This window comes from Struthio camelus, chromosome 5 (genome assembly GCF_040807025.1).
Source record: "Struthio camelus isolate bStrCam1 chromosome 5, bStrCam1.hap1, whole genome shotgun sequence".
Lineage (NCBI taxonomy): Eukaryota > Metazoa > Chordata > Aves > Struthioniformes > Struthionidae > Struthio > Struthio camelus.
Genome location: NC_090946.1, coordinates 70351746 through 70375202, shown reverse-complemented (window position 1 = coordinate 70375202; position 23457 = coordinate 70351746). Strand labels below are relative to the sequence as shown.

General features: G+C 37.0%; 1 protein-coding gene across 2 annotated transcripts in view; it reads right to left on the bottom strand.

The window, feature by feature from the left end:
- Nucleotides 1-3952: 3952 nt before the first annotated feature.
- The window catches only part of WDR25 (WD repeat domain 25), a 67973-nt gene continuing 48468 nt past the window's right edge, over nt 3953-23457 (bottom strand). The window contains exons 4-7 of one of the 2 annotated variants that reach the window (XM_068947029.1): nt 21334-21464; nt 7687-7857; nt 5836-5976; nt 3953-5467 (exon numbers count right to left, since the gene is read on the bottom strand). In XM_068947029.1, the coding sequence (XP_068803130.1) occupies nt 5246-5467; nt 5836-5976; nt 7687-7857; nt 21334-21464 (665 nt within the window). In that variant the 3' untranslated portion in view covers nt 3953-5245. The remainder of the gene's footprint in view (nt 5468-5835; nt 5977-7686; nt 7858-21333; nt 21465-23457) is intronic. The other variant, XM_068947030.1, reaches the window with a different exon arrangement.

Here is a 23457-nt window from a genome sequence, read left to right as displayed (position 1 = left end):
GAATCATTATAAAGAAGGAAAAAACCCAAAATGAACAGAGCTTTGAGATCAAAATAACTAATGTTTGTTTTATAAGGTATCATGATACACTTTACCTCATACTCAACTTTGATCATTCTTTATGCACCTGAAGGCAGAAGGGCTCTGGGATTTGCTTATATCACGTAACAGGAAGGCAACAGAGGAGGCAGTCATGCAGTGCACGATGAAAAATAGCTCAGTTCAAAGCTAAAGATAAACCTAATGATATTGTGAGGCAATTCTTTGTTGCTTGCTTACAAGGGAATGGTAACAGCCTGCATGCAAGAAATTTCCTTTTTCAAAGTAAACAGGTCTGCGGCAGAGACAGTACACTTATGCATAAGTGACATAAATTGCTTTTCTAAGGACACACTTCAAACATCATGTTAGTATAAATTTCCTTCAGAACTAGAAACATTACCTGAGTTTTGTGGCACTGCTGATGAAAACTGGAGACAAATGGATCCAACCTGAAGCTGCCTAGACCATAATTTCAGGCATCTTCAACTGGTGAGTTTCAACCTTGTCCAAAGAGCTCCTGCAACAATTTTTAGATTAAGAGGCACTTACCCAAAATGGGAAAAATGTAAGTAGAATGACATTTGGATGGAGCTTTATCATTTCTACACACTACCTAGATATTTTCTGGTAGGTTTCTAAATAAGCCTATGCAGGGAGATATCCAAGGACCGAGACAGGGTGGTGAATAAACTTAACGCCTTTAAGCTTCCACCTTAGGGCAATGAAAGGAGTCACAACTACACCTACAGACCCATCACTTCCACTTATAGACTAGATTGCTCTGCCTTACCTCAGAGAGTAGGGCCTCATACGTGATAGAATTAATCAGATTCTGCGCAGAGGTCAGTTTGTTTTACTGTGAAGTTTTATTGCTACTGGAGATCAAGTACTTCAATCAGTTCTCCCCCCCCCCCGCTTCATAAATTAATTTAATTCCCCGATTTCCACCCTTTGATGTGTGAAAATATCAGAGATATGACCAGCTGAACACAGTGCTGAGTCATAAACAGATAGGTGAGAAGAGAAGCAGACAGAACAGAAGTTAAGAAACTGAAACATAGGAATCTCCGTCTAAACATAAGGAAAAAACTTCTTTACTGTGAGGCGACTGAGCACTGGAACAGATTGCCCAGAAAGGTTGTGGAGTCTCTATCCTCGGAGATATTCAAAAGCCGTCTGGACGCAATCCTGGGCAACGTGCTCTAGATGACCCTGTTTGAGCAGGGCGGTTGGACTAGATGATCTCCAGAGGTCCCTTTCAATCTCAACGATTCTGGGATTCTGTGAAGAGGGGAGAATATCTAAAAGTAAGCTGCCTTTTTAAAGCTGGAAACCAGCGAAAGACAAGAATGGAGTGCAAGTGTTCTGGGATTTCTGGGTACCTTTCTATAGACAGCTGGAACAAAATAAGTCAGAACACAGCAAAATGAAATGAAATGTATTGAAGAGGAGAAGAATACAGTGTAAGCATATGAACTACTACCTACCTAAATACCAGAAGGCAAGGTGCTGAAATGAGAACAGAAAAACTGAGAATGAAACAGTAAGGATGCAAGAAACGGCTAGGAGGGGCTGGAATTAAGACAAGATGAAGGTTAGCCAAAGAAACCAGAGCAAATATTTTCAGTCGAAAGTAACGCAAACCCTGCCTTAAAAGCAGGATAATGGAAAATTTTAAATCTCATGATTTCTCAGCCTTCTAACTTTGCTCTGTTCTGCCATAATCTTATAGATTTAAATTTGCCCGTCTTCTATGGAAAGAGTCATTTCATTGTATTGCCATACCCTGTTTTCCTGATTAGGCCTATAGCTGAGGGATTTAGTGACTCACCAACAGTATTTCAGCTGAGTGAACACAGTGATTCTAGTAACTGTCTGTTAATTAGCAGGTTTTTGAGATAAGAGCATAGCTGAGCAATTTGCATCCTCTGGCACCCCAAATTAATAATGCTCCAGTAGTAAATAATAACGGGGTAGAGATTGGCATTATTACTTTTTGATACAGTGCAAAACAGATTAAAACAAATATGGCTTGTTTATCTACATAGCCTAGATCATTTCAAAAGGGTGAATATCTTTAGTTTGGCTCTAATATATAACGCCCGGTAGGGCTCCATACAAAGCTAGAACTGCTCTCAAAGTAAGATTCAAACATTTCTAGATTACCATTTTATGAATACAATTAATTAACCAATGATTCATTACATTCTGAAAGCTTCTTCTGTCCATAACAATCCTTGTTTGCAGCCCAAACAGTATTTTGTAATTGCAGAATGATGGAGCAACGTGGATATTTTTTGATTATAGTTCATTAGATAGATTGTGAGGAAGAATTTGTCTTTGAATCACGATACCTTAATTGACATCACCACGCTAAACTATTTTCAGTGATTAAATTTCATTCTGTGCTTTAATCAGTTTTATATTAGAAAGATTTTAACAAGATAATGTTGCGAATATTATTTCATTACACTATAAAACTTTCCGCTGGATCTCATAAGTAATTAAAGCCCCAGCCACCTTGAAAATCTGACACAAATTCCAATTTTAAAATTCCCTAAGTTATACAGCATCAAATTTCTTTTATTGTTCTTCACTACCTTTAATCAAATTTAAGCTTTTTTTCTATAAATTGTCTAAAATTCATATTTGCAAGGTAATTCCAGGAAGCGTAAATGCCAGACACCATAATCTGTATTAGGCCTTTGCCTCAGGACATAAATCAAACACTAAGGACACAGGTAGAATTACAAGATGAGGTTATTTTTCTACACAATAGGGGCAGTGATTCCCAAAGGCTGTTCTCTTAGATCTTTCACTCTGCCCAGCGCCTCTCTCAGCTTCAGCATTTTCTAGCAGTCTCATTCAGATATACAGCAGTCATCAAGTAGGTTGGGGCCTGATCCAATAAGACATGTCTACGATGGGCTCACATGTATATCAGAGGCCTCTCAGCACTCTATTTAATCACATAACAGCCCAAGATAATCTCTTGAAGAGATAACAGGATATATTGCACAGCTACGGTACTGCCCATCCCTCCTATGGACACAACCGATTACTAGTAGTTTGAAAGTGGTACCAGCACCTTTTGAAATAAAATAGCGGGACAAAAAGAGATACAAAGACTCTCTTAGAAAATGTGCTACAGTTGTTACTCAGCTGCCCAAATATAGGCACTTATCTGTCATTTTCAGCTGTACTCCTGACATTTATGAAGATAGTCTAGAAAGAATCCCTTAAAACCTAGTCTCACAGCTTAAATTAGGAGTAACTCATCAAATCACTGAACCAGTCATCATTTAAAGGGTACAGTTAGCTTGAATGCTAGACAGACAATCAAGAACAGAAGTGCAAAATTCAGGTTAGTATGGAACAGCTAATTGACAAAAAAAAAAAAAAAAAGTAGTAAGAAATTGAGAACAGTCTGGAGGGAGGTAAACAAACAAACAAACAAACTCCCCAGCTATTTGCATTAAGTTGCAAGGTTCACTAAAATTCAACGCCCTTTGTTAAAATCCATCATAGCTGCTGATAAGAAGATTAAGACTACGTATGTTTTTAAGCCATAATATTTGGATCCAGATTTCAAACAGTCTAAAAGTTCGAGGAAAATTGGATTCAAAGTCTTGGTACAGGCTTATATACAAGCTATAATGAGCACAAACTACAAACAAATGGAGTACATTTTCCTCATTACCTAATTCAAATATGCCATTTGCAAGTGTCTTCCAAAAAAAACTCTCTCTGAAAAGGTCATTTTCACTGAGTATATGAAAGATGGTAAAGAGCTTTTGTATTTGTGTAAGGACAAATCGGAAGAATAGAAGTTACACATGAAAATTTACTATGATGCATGCTTTATGGCTTCTATGACAGAGACAATGTACTCAGAATGATCTTTTGTGTTAAAATACCTTTATAGACCTGTCTGACCAAACATAAGCCAAGCTTATAGCACTCACTGCAAGATAAGATACTATATCGATATGGAATTAAGGTTGAGAATTCGTATTGCCTATGTAATGTGTATGCGTGCACACACGCACATGTGTGTGCACATACATGCAGACACATACAAAACATATTATAATTATTTCCAGATTCAGGCAATGCAAGTCCAGGGAATGTAAAGTTAAAAATACATTTTTACAAGCAATCTATACATATGCAAATACACAGTTATGCCTAATGAATTTTCTCTTTGCTACAGAATGGTCCAGCTCCAATCTGAATGTCAATGAGTATCCCCTGCATAGAATAGCCTGATGACAATTTTCTGTTTTATAAGTGACAATATGTAAGTTAAAGAACCAAAAAGTATGGGGGAAATAAGTCTGTCTTCCCACATTCCTTGTAAGATTTTTCTCTTTTTTTTAATACTCTTTATAAGCCTTTGTAATGTTCCATGTGTTTGCAATAAATTACAGATTGATTTTTCTCCCAAGTATTGATTCCTTGAGACTCTTGAGTATTAACTTGTCAAGACTAACAAGAGTAAAACACAAATACGGACACCATGTAAAAAAGTGTTTTATTGTTTTAGTAAAAATATTTACATATTTTCATTTACATTTTCTTTATACACAGTCATAAAAGCAAGTTTAAGACTCGTAAGTTTAGATAGGAGATTTTGAGAACACTAACATACTGACTTCCAGAATTAACTCCAAGTTATCTTCAAAACCTTGGCCTAGAATTCTTAAGCGGCATTTAACAATAAGCTGCGTTGATTAAAAGACTACCTGCTTCCAGAAGAGGCAGTCCCACCTGCTTTCCTGTGTGCAGAGGAAGCTGTTTTCCCTCGAACAACACTGATGCTTGTCTAACCCTTCAGTGACCAGGGGAGAGAGTTATAGTGAAAAGCTACATAAAAAGATTAATAGTTTTCCTCAAGTTTAGCTACTCAAACCAGTCTAGGGCTAGACAAGCACAAGAAGGTTGACACAAAAAAGGCAGAAATTTGTGGCCAATGCCTGGGAAGATAGTAAGACCACTTCTTTCTTTATCAACTAGAAGATCAAGATCAGCTTAATTGTATTATCGAAGCATACATTTAGAGGTCACAGCAAAAAAAGGTAACAATCTCTTCTACTCACAACAAAAATCCACACTGCATACCTTGGCTTATCCATTCTGAAACACCAGACCCTATGCCTTTGATAGGTTCACAGGAGATATCCTGAAAAATAACTGTCGTTTGTTATTGCCAGATCTTGATTTCTCCAGCCCAGTCACATGTTGCAAGGAGTGATGGCAAGATGGGGTGAAATGCTGCACTCACACAGGCTTCCTTATGTGCAGACAAAGTGCGAATAATCCTAGCAGTATGATAGTTGTAGAAAAACACTTTGCCCTCTGAACTTCCTGTCACCAAAAGTGTTCCATCTGGAGAAAATTCACAGCCCACTGCAAATCCTTCCACCTGTAAAAATCAATAATAGTGTAAAATTCAGATACTGGTTACGTAAGTTCATTGTGATCTGCTGAAAATGAAAATGGTACAAAAACGTATCTTTAAATAAACATGCACTAATGATTTCTCCAGGTGCGTATCAAGATATAGCTATAACATATCAAGCTATTAACAGTTCACAAAGTCTTCTAATAACTATTTTACTCAATGTACATGATTCAAAACTGATTAAAAAATAGGAAAGTAAATCAAGCTAATTAATATCTATCCTTCGTTTATGCTCCAACACTATCAGCAGATATATTAAAAAGAACAGATACTTTGTTATCTATCTTACTTCTAGGCTTGAATACTAAGTTTCCGGTGAAGAAAGATACCTTATGTCCTTCATATCTTTTCTTTTTGTTAATTCGGTAAGGTCGCTGGGAAGAAAACAATGCCATGTAGTTTCCGTTTGTCTGAGCAACAAATACAGACTCTGTTGGGTGCAGAGCCAGACTTGGACAAGTGTAACGCTCCTGAAAACAATTTAAAAGATAGCTTTGTTATAAGAAATGAAACATTTATTCAAAATAATCAGGGTTGGGGGTTTTTTTGGACATATTTGAAAGACTGTAAAATGAGTAAGGTAAACATAAGTTGTCTACAGTATCTGTTACATAACAGAGAAGAAACTTAACTCATTATACTCCACTTAATATTTGTCTTGGTGTAAGACTTTCAATCAAGTATCTATTCTGACTTCCTAATTTTCCTAATAAAAACCCCATTTCCCTCTGAACCATAAACTGCAGAACTGCTGTAGGAAGGCAACTCCCACCCTGTGGCACCCAAACATTCTCTTCCTGCCTAAAGAAAACCCTGAGGAAAAGAAATCTGAACATCAAAGTGGCTGTTCTTGTCCCAGATCTTCCTCTGTATTCATACTGACCCTTCTATACTACTTCATTCAGTTCTCAAACCCTTTGTAATCCCTGCAGTTCTGGCCACAATGACAGGAATTGAGAATTGACACCATTCCCCCCCCCCCCTTCCCTGCTTTTCCAAAGAGAACAATTAAATATAAGTCTACTAAAGTCAGAAATCACTCGCGATAGTGACTCGTCATTCAGACTACTGTTGGCTCTAAATTCAGAAATGTCTGCAAAAGTTAACAACGTTTAGCTTTAGGCTAGTTTTCATGTTTAAAACTGAATTAAGATTAGTTTCAAAATATGGTAAAAGCATTAGAAATCAACTACTCTCACAATGTTTCAAAACCAGGTCCAAACCAGTCATGGAAAAGCCTCTTCTAATTTCAGTCCAACACAAACAAGTGCAAAAATTTTGAAGGCACAAACACAAATTAAGTAAACTTTGGCTGTAGGATGGTTCTGCAAGTGAGGAACACCAGGCTGGCAGTGAACACTGAGTACAATGGGCTATACGGTAGGGTGGGAAGAACATCAGAATTGTTGTCATGCTGTTTGAATGTGCTGAAATGGGAAGGAAGTTCTAGGCAGTTTAAGGTACTTGGCACTGAAATCAAACATCATTAGGCGGTGTGCCTGAGTGTACTTGATGACAGAGCACTGCGTGCTTTCTGAGGGGAAACTGGGTCTAGCAGTAAGGAATTAGAAAGCACAGTATAATCTGCAGGGAGTCAGAATCACCTATGAACTTCCTTAACAATTTCCTTTGAAGCTGTCAGTCCTTCTTGATGGTTCAGATCTTTAAACATCTTGCCTGCATGGATTACTGAGAAAAATACTGCACCTGCACTTGAGAAAATTAAATGTTGCCTCTGTTGTTTAGCCTTACCACATATCCATATGTATATATCAGGTTGCTGTTACTGTGCAACTATTAAATTCATGCAATTTGTCAATAACACTCACTCCAGCTGATGATAAACATATCATTTTGCTATCCTAGGAAAACTGTGGGGACAGAAACACACTGCTAGAGCAAAAATTGTCATACACCACTGGCAAGCTAGAATGACACTTCAGTGGACTTGCTTAAACTTAGCTTAGACATCAGTGAAATGTAAGTACTTTTCCAAGGATATCTCATGGTTTTCCAGGTCTTTCTTTAAAGAATAAGTAAATGTTGCTAAAACTCAACTTATATTAAGAGCATTTTATAAATCACACAATGATCTTATAGAGTATCAAAAGCTTTTTAACAACAATGACAAGCATGAAATACTAAATCATGGTCCAAAGAATAATGACTGTTAATCCTACATGAAAAATCTGATTGGAGATTTTCGCAGCACTGTGGAAGTCCCATGCAATAATGGTACGATCAGCTGAGTCCCGGCTTACTGCATCCGTGCTTGTAAGGAATTCTCTTCCTTCATGGAGAAACAGTATATCCAATGTCTGTTGTACTGCAGCTTTGTATACTCTTATCACCTAGCAGATATGAAAGTTTGTTATTTTAGTATGGATAAAAAGGGAATAATAATCTGTTCTCAATGACTGGCTCCAATAAAATATACATTATTTTAAAATGAGACAAAAGTAACTCATTTTTAAATGTTGCAATACAAGCGTATTAACTAAGTAACTTGTTAATGTATATAAAGAGTCCATACACAGAAAAATTAAATGCTATATAAAAGAAACCATCAGTTGGCTATTTGCATATTCCACATTGGAACAACAACCAGTTCAGGCTTTAGTCAAACACAAGAGCAATTGCTAGCATGGTCTTATTTACCCTCTTAGAAGGCAACAATCACACATGGCCAAAGCTTTAGGACATTAACATTTCCCGTACAAGAGGAGGGAGTCAATAATTAGGATTAAAGAGAAGCCTATTGACAGAGAGGAATTGTATTTAAACAATCTCCAAAAAAGTGTTTCATATAAAAGAAAGTAAGAGTTCCCAAATCGAGATTCTCTTTCTTGACTTATACCGAAGTGGCTTGGATCCATGAAGAAATGGATCCTCAGCTATAGGATTCTGAGCATTTTAACATAAGTTAAAATGCATAAGTGCAAGTTGGACCTTAAAAAGTGAGAGAGTTTAAACTATTCTAGGTAATATATGAATAATTTCAATTTCCTTTCGGCATTTCTTTAAGAAATTCTGCAACTGTGTGGCCTATTTTGAATTTTACAAACCAATACCTTTGCTTTCTTTTTCTCTGATTTGCCTCAAGTGAAGAGCGACCTCAAGGCAAGTGGCCACATCAAGGCAATCCATCTCTCTCTGCATATGATGATTCTTAAAACTAGAATACTGGAATTCTCTTCCTTATTAATATCTAAACTTCTCTCTCTTAAAAGATATCAGCGGGCACTTCTACCAGGCTGCCCAGAAGTAAGTTGTTAACCAGAAATGCCAACTAAGCTCAGAGATTTCTTGAAGTATGATACTGAAGTGATTCTCAGCTTTGTGAGACATTTCAGTGACTGCCTTATACCCATAACATTGCATATGGCTATTGAGTTCATGGGCCCAGCACTTCTAGATATTGTAAGCACATACATTTTCATAAAAATAGATTTCAGGTACTGCAATGAAATATTCTGGATTCTACCCTCCAACCTCTGCTTTATACTTTAACCAACAGAAGAAAAATAATTTAAAATATCAAATACAACATGAGAATGTCCTGATTCTTGCCTCAAACTCAAAACGCATGGAAGCGTTCAAAACCAGTTAATCTCGCTTTAGAGTAAAGAGATATGCTAGACGATCTCCTGAGGTGCCTTTGAGCTCTGTTCCCTGTGATCTCGACGCAGCAGCGGCTGCCGCCATCGCCTTTCACAGGCTCTGTGAAACACACGGCTTCGAAACACCGTGTTTGCATTCAGCGAAGAACCTCGGTCACGCAAGCGCTCCACACGCTGCAGCGAGGTCAACAAGAGGTAAACCTGCCGAATTAAAAACTGGCACACCTTTCAGCAATTTGCCTGCATTTTTAAGAAAGTGAATATACAAATGTGTTACTGCTCTAGCCGGTCATTTTCATCCTAGTAATCTGCAAAACACAGAAAGCAATTCAACTTTGTAAAGCCAAAAGTGATATTTGCATATTTATTGCCCCCACTTTGTCTATGGAGACATTACCGTGCATATCTCTCTTTAGAGTTTAAAAAAAAGGAAGCCCATAGTTCATTAGTAAAGTAGAATATTAAGCTATTTTATAGAAGTAAAAAAACATATATATATACACCCTGTTTATAACAGGTGCCTTGAATGAGAAATGGAAACCACAGAAAATCCTGATAGCTGTATCAACTGCAGCAGAACTGAAAATAAATTTAAATGCAAGGGGGGGGGGGGGGGGGGGAGAAGGAAGGAAAAAAAAACCCCAAACGCTACAAACGCAGAAGGGTGCTCGGCCAGCCAGACCTACCTGTGGCAGGCGGTTACCTAGCAACAGGCACCTTTACAGAAGTGCCCAGTTCTAACCCAGAGAGCTGGGAAGATCAAACAACCGAGAAGCACAAATGTGTGCGGAAACAGGGAGAGAGAAGCACAGGCAAAGGCCAATTAGCTTCTGGAAATGAGAAAGAACAACGTACAGCAATAAAAGATAATAAAATCCCAAACAGTGATGCAGGGTAGTGATTCTTTAATATGTTAATATCTTAAAGAGAAAACTGACAAATGCAAACATCCTGTTTGGGTCTTCAGCTACCGGAGGCTTCCAAAAAACCTTTGTGAAATGCGCACATCCATACGTACACAGTTTTGCTTCTCTGTTATTAAATAAAGACTTATAATCAATTTCCCCTGCTTATCTTAGTCTTCTGTACTCATTTTATAAAGATAATTTTCTGTTTCAGAGCTTCTTCTATACCTCCGACATCCACCTCAGAAAAACAACGCTGTTCACTCATCTGACCACATAGTAGGAACTGACTCAGAACAATACATTAACACTGACTAGCAGCTGGAAATTTGGTATACATAATATTTAAATTCCCCTGTAAAGATAGCTTTCAAAAATAACTAATTGCAACATCCATGCTCTGAAAAGTACTCATAATCAAACCTGCTTTGTTCTACCTCTGACAATTAATTCATGACATGCCTGAGAAACTTGCTGGAACTCGCTTCCATCTTAAAAAAAAAAGTTTATTTTGCACAAAATAAAGTATTTCTCTACTGCAGTGGAAGGCACTTGTGTTAACAGAAATGAATGCTAATTTATCACAGTTTAAATGATCTGCTTTTACAGACTGAGATAATTCATTCCAATCACACACTAATCTCTATAGATTTTCTACGTGGTTTGAGGTTGATGAGTAGTTTCGCTTTTTAGATACTCATGAGCAACAAAAAAGACTCTTATAAGTACTTTATAAGAGCAAGTGAACAAGTAACAAATCTAATTTATGTTTCTGATCTCCATCTAAAAAGCTTTAATGGCAATTTTAATCAAAAAATAGGATAATACTATAGATAGAAAGGTCAAGAACGGTATGGTTTTATGTTCTTTTAGACTGCCGAGTTCTTTAAAACAATTTTAGCATAGTATAAAGTCTGCTGTATTTCTTTATGATACTGAAAAAAGTATTTTGCTTTTCTATTTAATTAAGTTTTTTTGTTCTGTTTGCAACCGCTAGTGTTTTGAGACACAAGCTCAAGACTGTATAAGCATTCTGAGCATCATTAAAAGGGAGGGGAGACTGATTAAAAAGAAACTGTTGAGCTTAATCTGGTATTGACCTAGAAGACTTTAGCTACCAACACGGTATACACTGATTTTTTTAAAGACACTTTCAGATTGCTTGAGAAAGCACGAGAATCCCGTGACGGAAAGTTTCAGCTGCTTATTAGGAAAAATTAAAATACTTCATCAGACTTTCATTTAAAATTGTCTTCCCATCTCAAATTGGATACAGAAATGAAATCTACATGTAGAAGAGAGACAAGGAACATCAAAGATACAGAATGACTTTTTTTTTTTTTTTTTTTATGAGGAACAGTAATTAAGGACTTTTCGGTCAAGAAAGAGGATGATCGAGGGGAATTTGAAAGGATCTGAAATAAATAAGTCTAGATGACATGGAGAAAGTGAACAGTTTCTTCTGTGATAAGAATTTAGAATCTAAACTAGCAGAACGCAGCTTCAAAACATACAGGAAGAGATGGTTCTTCGCACAATGCATGTTTAAATTGATGAATTCCTTGCTACAGGATGCCACAGATGCTAAAAATCAAGAACAAATAAATTCACAGAAAGCTGTGAAAGACAGAGACACTGTCTACGGCTCAGGCAGTCTCAAAACTGTAATTTAGAAGGGCCTGCGTATCCTTTCTGGGGACTCATACCAAGGAAGTTTGCCTTGCTTTTTTTTTTTTTTTTTTTTTTTTTGCCCCAAAACAGCTGTTCTTACTTAATTACAAAATATTACAATCTTCAGGGACCTATAAAGTCCCCGCCTGCACTCCACCTGTGGAATCTGTCTTACCTAAGGACTGCTTGGCCCGTTGTCTAAATACGGAGCAGAACAGGATTGACTGTTCCCCAGCAGCTTCACGCTTGCACACCCATGCTCCAGAAGCAGGTATGTTTTGCTCCTGGCCTACTTCAATGCTCCCTTTTGCAGGGGTGGCTGCTCCTGGGGAGACTGTATGCACAGACTGATCTACAATCCTCATCCTGCAATACCACCATATTTACCTTCCAGATATACACACATGGACAGTCCCTTTGTGTTTTGCAGCCACATAAAGTGTACTTTCATACTCAAAAAGGACCACTGTATGTTAATAGTAAATTAAGATTTAATAATTAAATTAAAAACAAACACCATGACGCATGTGCAAATCTACCTGCACCATATTTCTTTGAACCTTTTGTCAACAGATTCAGTAAGGATGTCTCTGACAGTGTGAGAAAAATAACTTCAGTATTCTAAAGCATGGCATAAATCATTTTATTTTAATTACGTTGTTCATCGTAACACCACCAGTACATGACTATGTATTGGCTGTCTCTATAGAAACCAGAAGTACAACTAATTCCACCAATTTCTACAACCTTTTTTCATATTTATATGCCATCCAGAGACAAATTCATTAGGTCTCCTAAATACATGCTGCTTAAAATGACTGCATCTCATCTTTAAAAAATTGCAATAGAACGTTTCCAGGGAAACAAATGCACTGCCCTTGCATTCCACTTTTATTTAACTATTCTTTAATGACTTAAGCTTAGTTCTTTATAAACTCAAATACAGAGAAACAGATCAACAATATAAAGAGTACTCTTTTTTTTAAAGCATACAGCTATAGATGACTGTTTGACTTAGCTACAAAATTGTAGCTATGTTCAATGCAGAATAGTATACCAGTATGAAAAAAGACCTATTGTTACTCTAACCCTGCTTCTATTAATAATAACAATTCTGCAGTGCATTTCCAGTCTAATTTTAGAAGTTCAAAATAACTGCTTCCACCATTTTTCTAATTTGTTCTAAAGCTTATAAGGCCTCAGTTTCAGGGACAGGTATTTTGTATAAATCTCTCAATCTAAGTTTTCCCCAAGTTTGCCTATCAGTGTAACAGAGTGTCTTGGTACTCATCTTTTTTGAAACTTGCCTGGTGTCTAGCCAAAATTATCGAGCCCAAAAGGCAAGACCTTTTTACTCATTTGCACTCATCCCAATTCTAATAATCCAGAGCTATTTTTCCTGTATGATATTCCATTCCTTTTATGTAATTGATGATTGTATTAGCACACCTCTTTTTGCATCACACTATTTTCAAAAATAAAACATTAAATACTGTTTCCATTTGGGCCAATTCTTGAAGCACTTCCCCAAATTCTTTCCAGGCAAAGCGTGTTCTTCTATGCTCTTGAGATTCCCCCCTTCAGCTAGTTTATTCATTTTACAAGATCTGTGTTAGCCCCTGCATTCTGCAGCTTAACTAAATGCTCTATTCAAAGTCCCACAAAGAAATCTTAAAGGTAAGACACCAGTTTCATAAGGTAAGTCTTATATAACCTACCTTTGCTTAACTCAAATTTTATCTTTTATTTCATTTATTCCTACATCGTGAACGAGTCCTTCCTTCAAATCTGTTCTGTGGCTGTGTCAGGTCAGATTACTGGGCCTCAGCTGCCTGATGACTTTTCCCTTTTTCCTCCTCCTCAAATATAAACAGTTATTTGCACCATTAATCCTGGTTATTTTTATTTATTCATTTTTAAATTTTCTGGCTGAATCAGACTGTACCGTGACAATCTCTCTGGTACCTCAGCACCATGCAAGAATTAAGGATTTTATCATACCTACATAAAGCCAACTGAAGTTGCATGGGGGAGGGGTCTAAGAACTTAATATGGCTTAAAGATCAGAATCAGAAAGAAGCAGAGCCATGGCCTGATCTCCTTCACTCATCTCTTCTCCAGATTACCGCATGGCACTGTTTCAGGGCACGCTGTTCCAACAGCTATAGCTCACACATCTTTCCAAATCTCCAGTGAGCCTTGTTGGTTTACAAGACAAAAAACACACACATCAACAAAATTGTATGAGAGCCCTAAAAGAGATCAAACACAGACTACATCAAACAGTGGAATAAATTATTCTTCCATTTTAACCAGAGTCTGAGAATGGTTACTGACTTCCTTACCTTTAGAGTTCCTCATATTTCTTTGTGCACATGATAAAGAAATGTTGAGGGTTTCATCAATCAAAGCAGAATGTTAATAAAAGGTAAAAGTTACAAAAACTAAGAATACAGTTATACAGATGCATCTAGAAAATGTAAATGAATGCATTCATACACGAGTTCTTGAGTGCTTTATGTCTTTTCAGCAGAGCTAATAACATCCTTGCTTTACAATATGTACGCCTTGTTGACACATGCAAATAAATCTTTTCAATTCCATCTGACAATTCACTTCCAATATACGGAACTTTAGTTCCTTTAAAAGTAGTATCAGTACAAGGCAGTTAAAGTTGTAGTTTTGTTCTGATATTACAACTGTATGAGACTAGGAATCTAGACTTAAAAACCAAAAAGTTAACACGTTTAGCTGCAATAATTTTGCTTTAGTAAACACAAAGAAATCCTTCATGCTGAGTTAAAGGATCCAAGCTCAACCCTTTGTTTTCCACTAGTATTTCAAGGAATATTAAAGTTTCAGGTAGAATAAATGGTTGGAATATATATTGCCTCCTGTCTAAAAAGCTAATGTAGATCAGCCAGAAGAGTAAGTGACTGTGCAATGCAACTGGTGCGACATCTTAAGACCACAGCTCAGCAGAGAAAGGGAATACTTCTAAAATAAATGACTAACGTAAAGCATCAGTGTTACTGTGTGATTCCTTTTACAGGGCTGTCTGCTTTTACAGGTTCAGCTGTGAGGCCAAATGCTCTGTGGGGACCCTGTTCAATAGGATGCTGTCCTTTTGGTAAACAATGCAGAGATCAGCACTTCTTTTAACATAGCAGCGCTCTTCAAATTTTTATGGCCTTTTCATAAAGTCTGTATACACTTTCTTCAAATCTTTCATAAATTTAATCAATCCATTATACAGTGATATAAAGTCTCCAGAATAATCTCTTCTCCAGAGAGATGAAACTGGATTTAACAGAAATAGAACAAAATACCACTATAATAAGTCCTTAAATTCATTCAAATGCCTCTTCTATTTATTTTTTCAGGCTTTGATTACTTGTCTCTAATACTGAGTTGCCTGTATACTTTACGATTTACTGAGCAGTTAACAAGCTGCTCCATCCATTCATTTCTCTGTCAGGTATATTGCTTAGCTTTACCTCGAAGATTTTAACTTCCTTGTTGTTCCTCCATTCTCGTTCATTTTGTGCAATACCCAGTGCTACATTTGAAATCATTTTGCCTATTTGCTCAACAGAAAAAGGATAGCAATATGCTTTCAACATTTTTTTTTTTTAATCAAGTAAAACAGACCGGATATCCGCTTCTCTGATTAATAGACTACTGTACATTTCTCACGGGTTTAATAGCTAAAAGACTGCCTCAAACCTATCTTTACGTATTTCCAGTCACTGCACATAAGTACTATATATGTGTAGCTGGACAACACTTTTCTTATTAGTCATTCCTTCCACCTCTGTGATAGATGTTATTGCTTTTCTTTGCATCTCCACCAAAAATTCTCTCAGCGACGCAGGCCTAGAACTTAACATCAGTTCCTAAGTGAGGAGTCAGATACTTTTGAAGTTATGCATTTGAAATAGATAATGGTTATTTTGCCTTAATTATTTAAATTTAAAATGTGCAAGTGGATAGCCCATTAAAACACAGGAATACGTTCTGAAGAACCACCTCGGAAATTGAATTACCATTGAATGCTGAAATTGAGTTTTTAATGTGAAATGAATAACAAGACTCAAGCACTTTATTTAGGATGCTTACTATACTACCAAAAGATGCTGCACGGCCTGAAAAGGCCATCAGGAGTATGATAGTAGGGGATGGGGAAATCACTACTTCACCCACACAATCATTCCCAGCTGAATGACAAGTTATATCACTTGAAATAATACTTTGAGGCAAAACAGGACCAAAGCTACTGCAAACTCATATCAGCAAGAATACCAAGGAAAATCTTGTAATGAATTAGGATGAAAGCACTTGAAAGATGTTAAGGACGTTTGCATCAAAACCGAAAACAAGTAGAACAAGCCCTCAACCAGCTATTCCAGTTAAGAGCAAAAAGCACTCATTACAACAGGATAAATTTCGAAATATTGGGCAGTACGCTTTATCCAATCTTGACCATGATCATAAGCGTAGAAGACGGAACAGAATGAAAACAAGTTGTTTGCATCATTTGAACAAAGATAATATAAGCTGAAAACACAGGAATACCTGAAGAATCTAATGAAATACCCAAACTGGGGAGGGAGAAGCAGACGTTAGATATTGATAATTCACACCTAATCAAACCGTTGTATAGCTGATAGTTTGCAATGTAACTACATTATTCTGCATACGTGGTATTAATTCTGTAAGAGGGAGCCATAATCAATCAGAGTTTGATTATTTTTCCCCCTTTTTCGACTCAGCTATGACCTTCAACATTCACAAATAGTTCTTCAAATCAAAACACTACTTCAAAATGAACATGAATTTAGGTGCCTAACAATCTGCTGAGATATGGCTACCTCAGACAGGAAAAACAAAGGACAACACAAACTGTATTTCTCCTCTTTGGAAATTTTTTAGGGTAAGACAGTAAAATACCCTGTTGCTTAAGTCAATCACAATAACTAGAAAACTATGGTTTTCAAATTAACAAATGTGTGAAAAAAAGATCAGTATATATTTCCAGGCTAAAGCTACACCTTCCACTTCCTAAGCTGATTAAACACTGCTTCTTATTAAAACCGATATTCCTAATGCACTGCTTAATTGGATAGTTTTCTGACTGACAAAGTTCTGCATGAATATAATTGCGTCCCAATGAACAAAGCAGGTAACGCCTTCGAAAACCTTCCTCAGAAAATCAGGTATAGAATTGGTACAAAAGAAACAGGCTGGTTTTGTGTTTCACTAAGCCTAAAATCTTTCCTATTCTGCATGTCAGAATACACATGAATTCATTCATTTATTCTTTTGGACAGTAAATTATTTCTTTGCAATATTATGCAATGCTATCATTATCTTTTCATTAGCATCAGCTTATAGAAATGGAGTTGCACAAAATCTTTCTAAGCAGCGTGCTGCAGGACTAGCTACACAAGCAACCAGCGTTTTCATTCTTCACCATTCAACAGTTCTTTAAGGCAGGTCCTAAGGATGGAACTTCAGCATTACAAAAACGAGCACATGGCCAATTATTGAGATAAAAATGCATTATTCTGCTAGTTTAAGTTTTGCTATATACAGTATTTTGACCACAGAAAGCACTGCCTATTGAGAAAATCATTAAATGGGATCAAACAACAGCAATGTTCTGAGTCCAAAAGAAAAATTTCATAATACAACAATCCTGAGTACCCTCTACATAGGCAATAATATTAAAATGAGGACACAGAATGACCCATAGAAAGACAAATACCTCATTGCATCCATTAAAAACAGGCACCATACTCAGATCAGTAAGCAAAGAGGAGGAGGGAAAAAAAAAAAAAGGCAGTTGGGCAGCAAAGCATAAGGTACAATAAAATACTGTTTGACTCTCAAAGATAAAGTCTCTAATGAGTAGAAAACCTAAGCGCTGCTTTACAGTGAATGTATAGTCAAACTAATAAAGCGTAAGTATTCACATTTCACTTCTATTAGCCTATATAAACATAAATGGCTTTTACAGTGCCTGTTTGTCCTCTGGAAATGTATTAGGGATGTTGCCAAAGTGTTCGCTAGTGGGTCTGCATGCAAACACACCTGCAGCTTCTATGCCATCCCCTGCAACGCTGCAAGAGGGTGATTCTATTCATAACTCTCGTTTCTTACCACTGCACAGTAGTAAAGTACTGAGAACTGAGCAGTTTTCTTCATTGCAATTTTGCTAGACATGTAGTTTACATAAAAATATTAGAATTAAATTATAGCAGAACATCATATCAAGCAAGGCTAGGTTTTATCAGAATTACAGAAGATACAAATGGGTGAGCTATTAAAATCTACCAGTATTGGCCTGCTCCTGTGCCTTCCTATAACAGTGCCTTTTATAAACTAAAACACCTCACCAATTTTAAACTCACCTTATCTCTTCATCTTCTACTGTAATCTCCCTCTCAGTTCACGTGCCTGCTCCGTACTGCCATAACGCCTCATGCAAACCACGTCCTACACCCTCTCTGCTTGCCTTCTCCCTGTTCCAGCAATGTTGATCATCGGTGAGGGATCTGAAGGTATTTCCCCTTTTCTGCTTTTCAAAACCAGTTTATCTGAGAAGGCTATCCCAAGGCTATCAAACTGCCCCTTGTCAATCAACATACTCCAGTCTTGTAGCAAGGACAAGCACACATTTCTGCAGGAGGCATCTTTTGTGGTGCAGCAAGCTAAACCGGCTATCAATATTTGGCAGTTACAGCATGGGATGCATTCACTGCTCTGCATCCTCTTTCCAGGTTAAAAGCGCATGCTGTCCCAAATCTGCTCATGTTCCAAAGGAACTGTTTTGTGCAGCTATGGTTACACAGGCCTGAAACATAAGCAAATAGGTCAGACAAATCAATATAGAATTTTGGTTGTAGCTGAGTCAAGGCACAAATCTAACAAGGAAAGGAGTTGCTTTCCTCGAGTGATGAACACGTTTAGTGTCTTCTTTGCTTGGAATAAAGTATTGCTTGATACCTTGTCTGGTACCAAGGGAAAGCAATACTGAAACACTGAAATTTCATGAAGAGGAAGCAGGACCCAAGAAGAACAGCACTTTTCAGGTCATTTCTCTTGGTACAACTGTAACACCATTCCAAGACAAAACCAAAATACCAAGCATTAGCACAGATATCAACAAAAGGAGAGCAGTAGACTCAGGAGATGATTCAGAACCAGTTTATTTAGCACAAGCAGTAGTATCTGTTATTTAGCCCACTAATTCATAGCATCATTCATGGGAAAGCTTATTGCATCAGGTTAGAGAGTCTCAGAAAGCATGTCCTGTCCTCCACTTCTGTCATCATCTTCTTGACTAGGATCAAATATCTCAAATTTGACATTATGGTCAAGAATCTAATTTTTACAAAAAATCTATACCCATTTTCCCATTTATCTCCTGGAATACTTTTTAAAGGAAGTTCACCATAAATGACATACAAACGGGTCCTTTATGTTAAAAAGGACAGTTAAGTATATAGTTACAGACTGCACCTCCTGCACACAACTAGGTCTTCTCTTACGAGAGTTTCAAGAAAGAAAAATTATATTCCCTACCTGATTTGCACATTATGGAATCACTGGCCCTGCTGTTCAGGAGAAAAGACTTTCATTAGTCTTTCTCCCCTCCCACTCCTCTCACCCCAGCCAAAAAAAAAAAAAAAGAAAAGAAAAATAGCTTTTCTTCTACAGTAAATGTACAGGGTGACCTGTGATCATACTCAATGAACACCTTATGAACTGGTATTATTTTCCACCTGTGTCATATATACTTCCATGTTCCACCAGTTCCTGATTCTAGAGACGGTATACAAAAATCATTTACTGACAATATCAGAGTACTGTATACCACTGCAGTGCTGGTGAAGGGGCAGGCAGGGAAAAAACATTCCCACAAAAAGTATCACAACTTTTTTAAAAAGTTACATAGGTATTCTTCATCTTAAGTATTCATTGTTTTACAGTCTAAAACTAGAATTATCTTCCTTAATGGAACTGTTTTGAGTATCTCTTTATATACTTATCAGTGAAAACTAACCATCATAAAAGCATGACAGATGGGAAAAATTCTATCTATTAATTCTACTTTTTATCCAGTTTTTCATGTTAGCACTGTATCTCTGAAACTCACAATAAATTTGTTTTAGAGTAGTCTCAGACTTGGCACTCCAGATGTGCACTCACAAATGCTTTTCGTTTGAGATCTCATCGAAGCGAGGGACGCCTAAAGTTACAGATCCTACATACTCACCAAACAATCCCATTACCCAGACTGAATTAAACACTTTCATCAAACACCAGTGACAGATCTAAAGGAGCAATTGCAGCACAGAAAATAGATTGCTGATTACATAAGAATACTGCAGTTCCTTAATAAAGTGACTCCCATAACATCTTCAGAGCTCGCCTGTTAAGAGTCCTCATATATGAAATATATTTGCCTATATCTCTCCACTATTATTCTGTTTAGCGCATCAAGGTCAGACACTGAGCTCAGACACGCAGTCTTAGCTTTGTTCAGACACCCTCAAGAGCAAATAGATGGCTAACCAGGATAAGTAGGATCTGCAAGAACAGAAATTCAAGAGGAAATCAAAGAACTACTCGGATTACAGTTGCTATTGTTCTATGCCCTATTGTGTGCACAGGGACATCAGCTCGCCTTTCCTTTCCACATTTAGGGAACACAGCTCTAGTCTCATCTGAACTCTGAATGACAGCTGGGAGCACACCATCCTTTATGATTCACGATAGAGTAGAAGCAAAGGCCATACATGCCTCTGTGTGATCTTTCATGAATGTAAAACTACTCCAAGCTTCTACACAAAAGGTACACGCACACATATCCTGACCAAAACACACACAAGTTAAAAGAACTACAGTCACCATATGGCTTACGACTAACACATCTGCTCTTTTCTTCTTTTTTTACAGTTTGAAATACATTATATTCTAAATGTAATACATTCTGAATATTACCCATATTTAGAGAAGCAAAAAATTGATATTTGTTGTGTGCAGTCTTTCTCTTCATGCTTCAGAAACATTACAGAGCTTCATGTCAACAAAAGCAACACAATCAACGACCAATGCAATACACTTCAGAATAACATCTCAGCCAAACACTGCATCTACCAGTTTACTAATGCATAGCACATCCAACTTAGGAAACATCCTAAATGCTAAAACTTGAATACATGACACCAACACAAAAAACAGAGTAACATATTAGTCAAAGATACCAACAAGAATGTGACCTGGTGATTTTTTTTCTTTTTTTTTTTTTTTTTTTTTAAAAAGGTATGAGATTATTTTTAGTTTTAAAATTCTGCCAGAAAATTGTAGGTCATGTTAGTTTTTAAACATTTAATCCCAATATTTACTGATGGAACACTTAGAAAAAATAAAACTGGCTTTTAAAAAGTGTTTTGTTCTGCAATGACCACAAGTGGAGCCCTGACTCACTGCTCACATCTGAGCACTTGCCAAGCATAATTAACTTACCTCCTTTCCCTTAAAAGGGTCCTTCATCGCTCCTTGGAATTAATGTACGTTAAATAAACTAAAAAAAAGGGGAAGAAAAAGATAATATTTTAATTACCTTACAATTCCTTATATCCCAAGCTTTAACTTCTGGGCTGAACCCTCCACAAATGAAGATATTTGACTCTGCAGGGTGGAACTTCAGTGTGCTGATCCTAAATTCATTTTTGCTGCTAAATATCTGCTTCCCTAAAACAAAAAGAGAAACGAAGATGAAAATTTGAGCATAAACTGAAATATTTTACTCATTTTAATCCAATTTCAAAAATACTTAGGCAATCAAAGGTGAATATGTTTATATTAGCACATCAAGTATCGTGGACTACTTGGATTTACCGAAATTATGAGACTGAACTCACTGATTTCCATCTACATTCAACTCATCCTGCTCATGGGATTCTACAACATCCTGTGAGAGAACGAAGGGATTTGCATACTAAGGAGGAGACCTCCACAGAGGTCCCAGTTCAGTTGACATGCTGGGCTAAGTCTACGAATCCAACGGATGAATGTTTCTACACAGCGAAGCCACAGGCTTTCTTTCAGTAGGATAAAAATTACAACTAGAGAAGACGACTGCTGTCTGTATACAAATCCCACATCCTAAACTAATTTCCACTGTTTTTTTGAGTTGTTTACTTATACTTCTGTGAAGTAAGAGCAGAAACTTCATCTTCAAAGTGGGAAATAATTTACATACCATCATACCAAGGCAATGGCTGTTCCCAGGGCTACACTGTTCTCAACATCTAATTGTGTGCACTAATCTTCGCAGGATCCTGTGGTTAATATCAGTTAGCTTGTAAAAACTTTCAAAGGCAATGGAATTCAGCTAGATTAACTTATAGGATTTTTTCCACAGTTCACTGCTTTTATCCTAACAAATTCATGATAGTAATATACCTTGACTGAAATATCATTTTGGAATAGCAGCATGGACGGAGATAAAAATATTTTTTTTTGGCTTCATAATTTCAATTGCATTTTATATTTTACATATCATGTGTAAAGAACTACATTAAATAAAGTGACTGCATAAGCCACAGTGAAGAAGATGCTGAAGAAGTCAAAAACTTAAAATACTATGACAAGGGCTTCTTAAAATATTCATCAATCTAAATTTTCAGCAAATGGGAGTTGCCTTAAGACAAGTTTTTTTAAACATCCAGAAATACTTTGTGCTAAAAAAAGTTAGTGACGAGTGTAAATGCTTACCCTTAGGTGAACAGTATCAAAAACCTCTCATATATATTTTCCATGTTAATTTCATGATTTGTAACCAAATTAATTGGTTTCATTATCAGTTCCATTTTCCCCATCTGCTGAACTCAACTTACACAGTCAAGACTTGTCAAAGACTTGTATTTATCCATTTTAAAGGAGAAAAAAAAAAAGAAGATTTTACTTCATCATGTGTGTTCTCTTTGAGCTAGTAGGGGCAGGGGAAAATAGACTGCAGGAAGTGTAGAGCGTGTAGGGGGGTGGAACTGCCATTCTACACGGACATAGACTTTTGCAGCTTTTTATGGATTGTCCCCAATGACCCATGTAAGATCTACAGAGCCTCTTTCAATACTGAAGGAAACACTTAATTTAGTTCATGAAGTTCCTCCTCCCAAAAAGAGGAACGAGAAGTAACAAGGGCAGCAGAGGCCCTATACACAAGGGCCTGACTATACAGAGTCTGACTATACAGAATCACTATACACAACGGTGACTCTCTCTCTCTTCATAGGAGCTTTTAGCATCTTGATGACTGGGAGGAGATGGGGAAAGTGAAGGAAGAAAGTATTAGAATCATCAGGAGCAAGAAGAGATCGCTCGCGTTTATGCCACTATCAGGCCTCATTTGCACATACACAAATCTTGCTCTGTCATCCAGAGCACTTGAGAAAATACTGAACTTCCATATGGAGACTCTCTCGCTAGTTTAATAGCGTCTTGTTTCAAAGGAACTTAGTTCCTACCAGTACCTCGTATAACAAAAACTCCAGGAGTACAACCAAGATGCCTTTACTGCACTGCAGCCTACCTGTACTAATGCTGTCAAATGGCTTCATAAAGGACATACAACATCAGATTAAGCAGTCACAAATCTCCATAAAGTTTACTGCCCAAATGACATTAGATATACACATAAGTGATCCAGTAAAACTCATCTTGTAATCTTTTGATACGCATC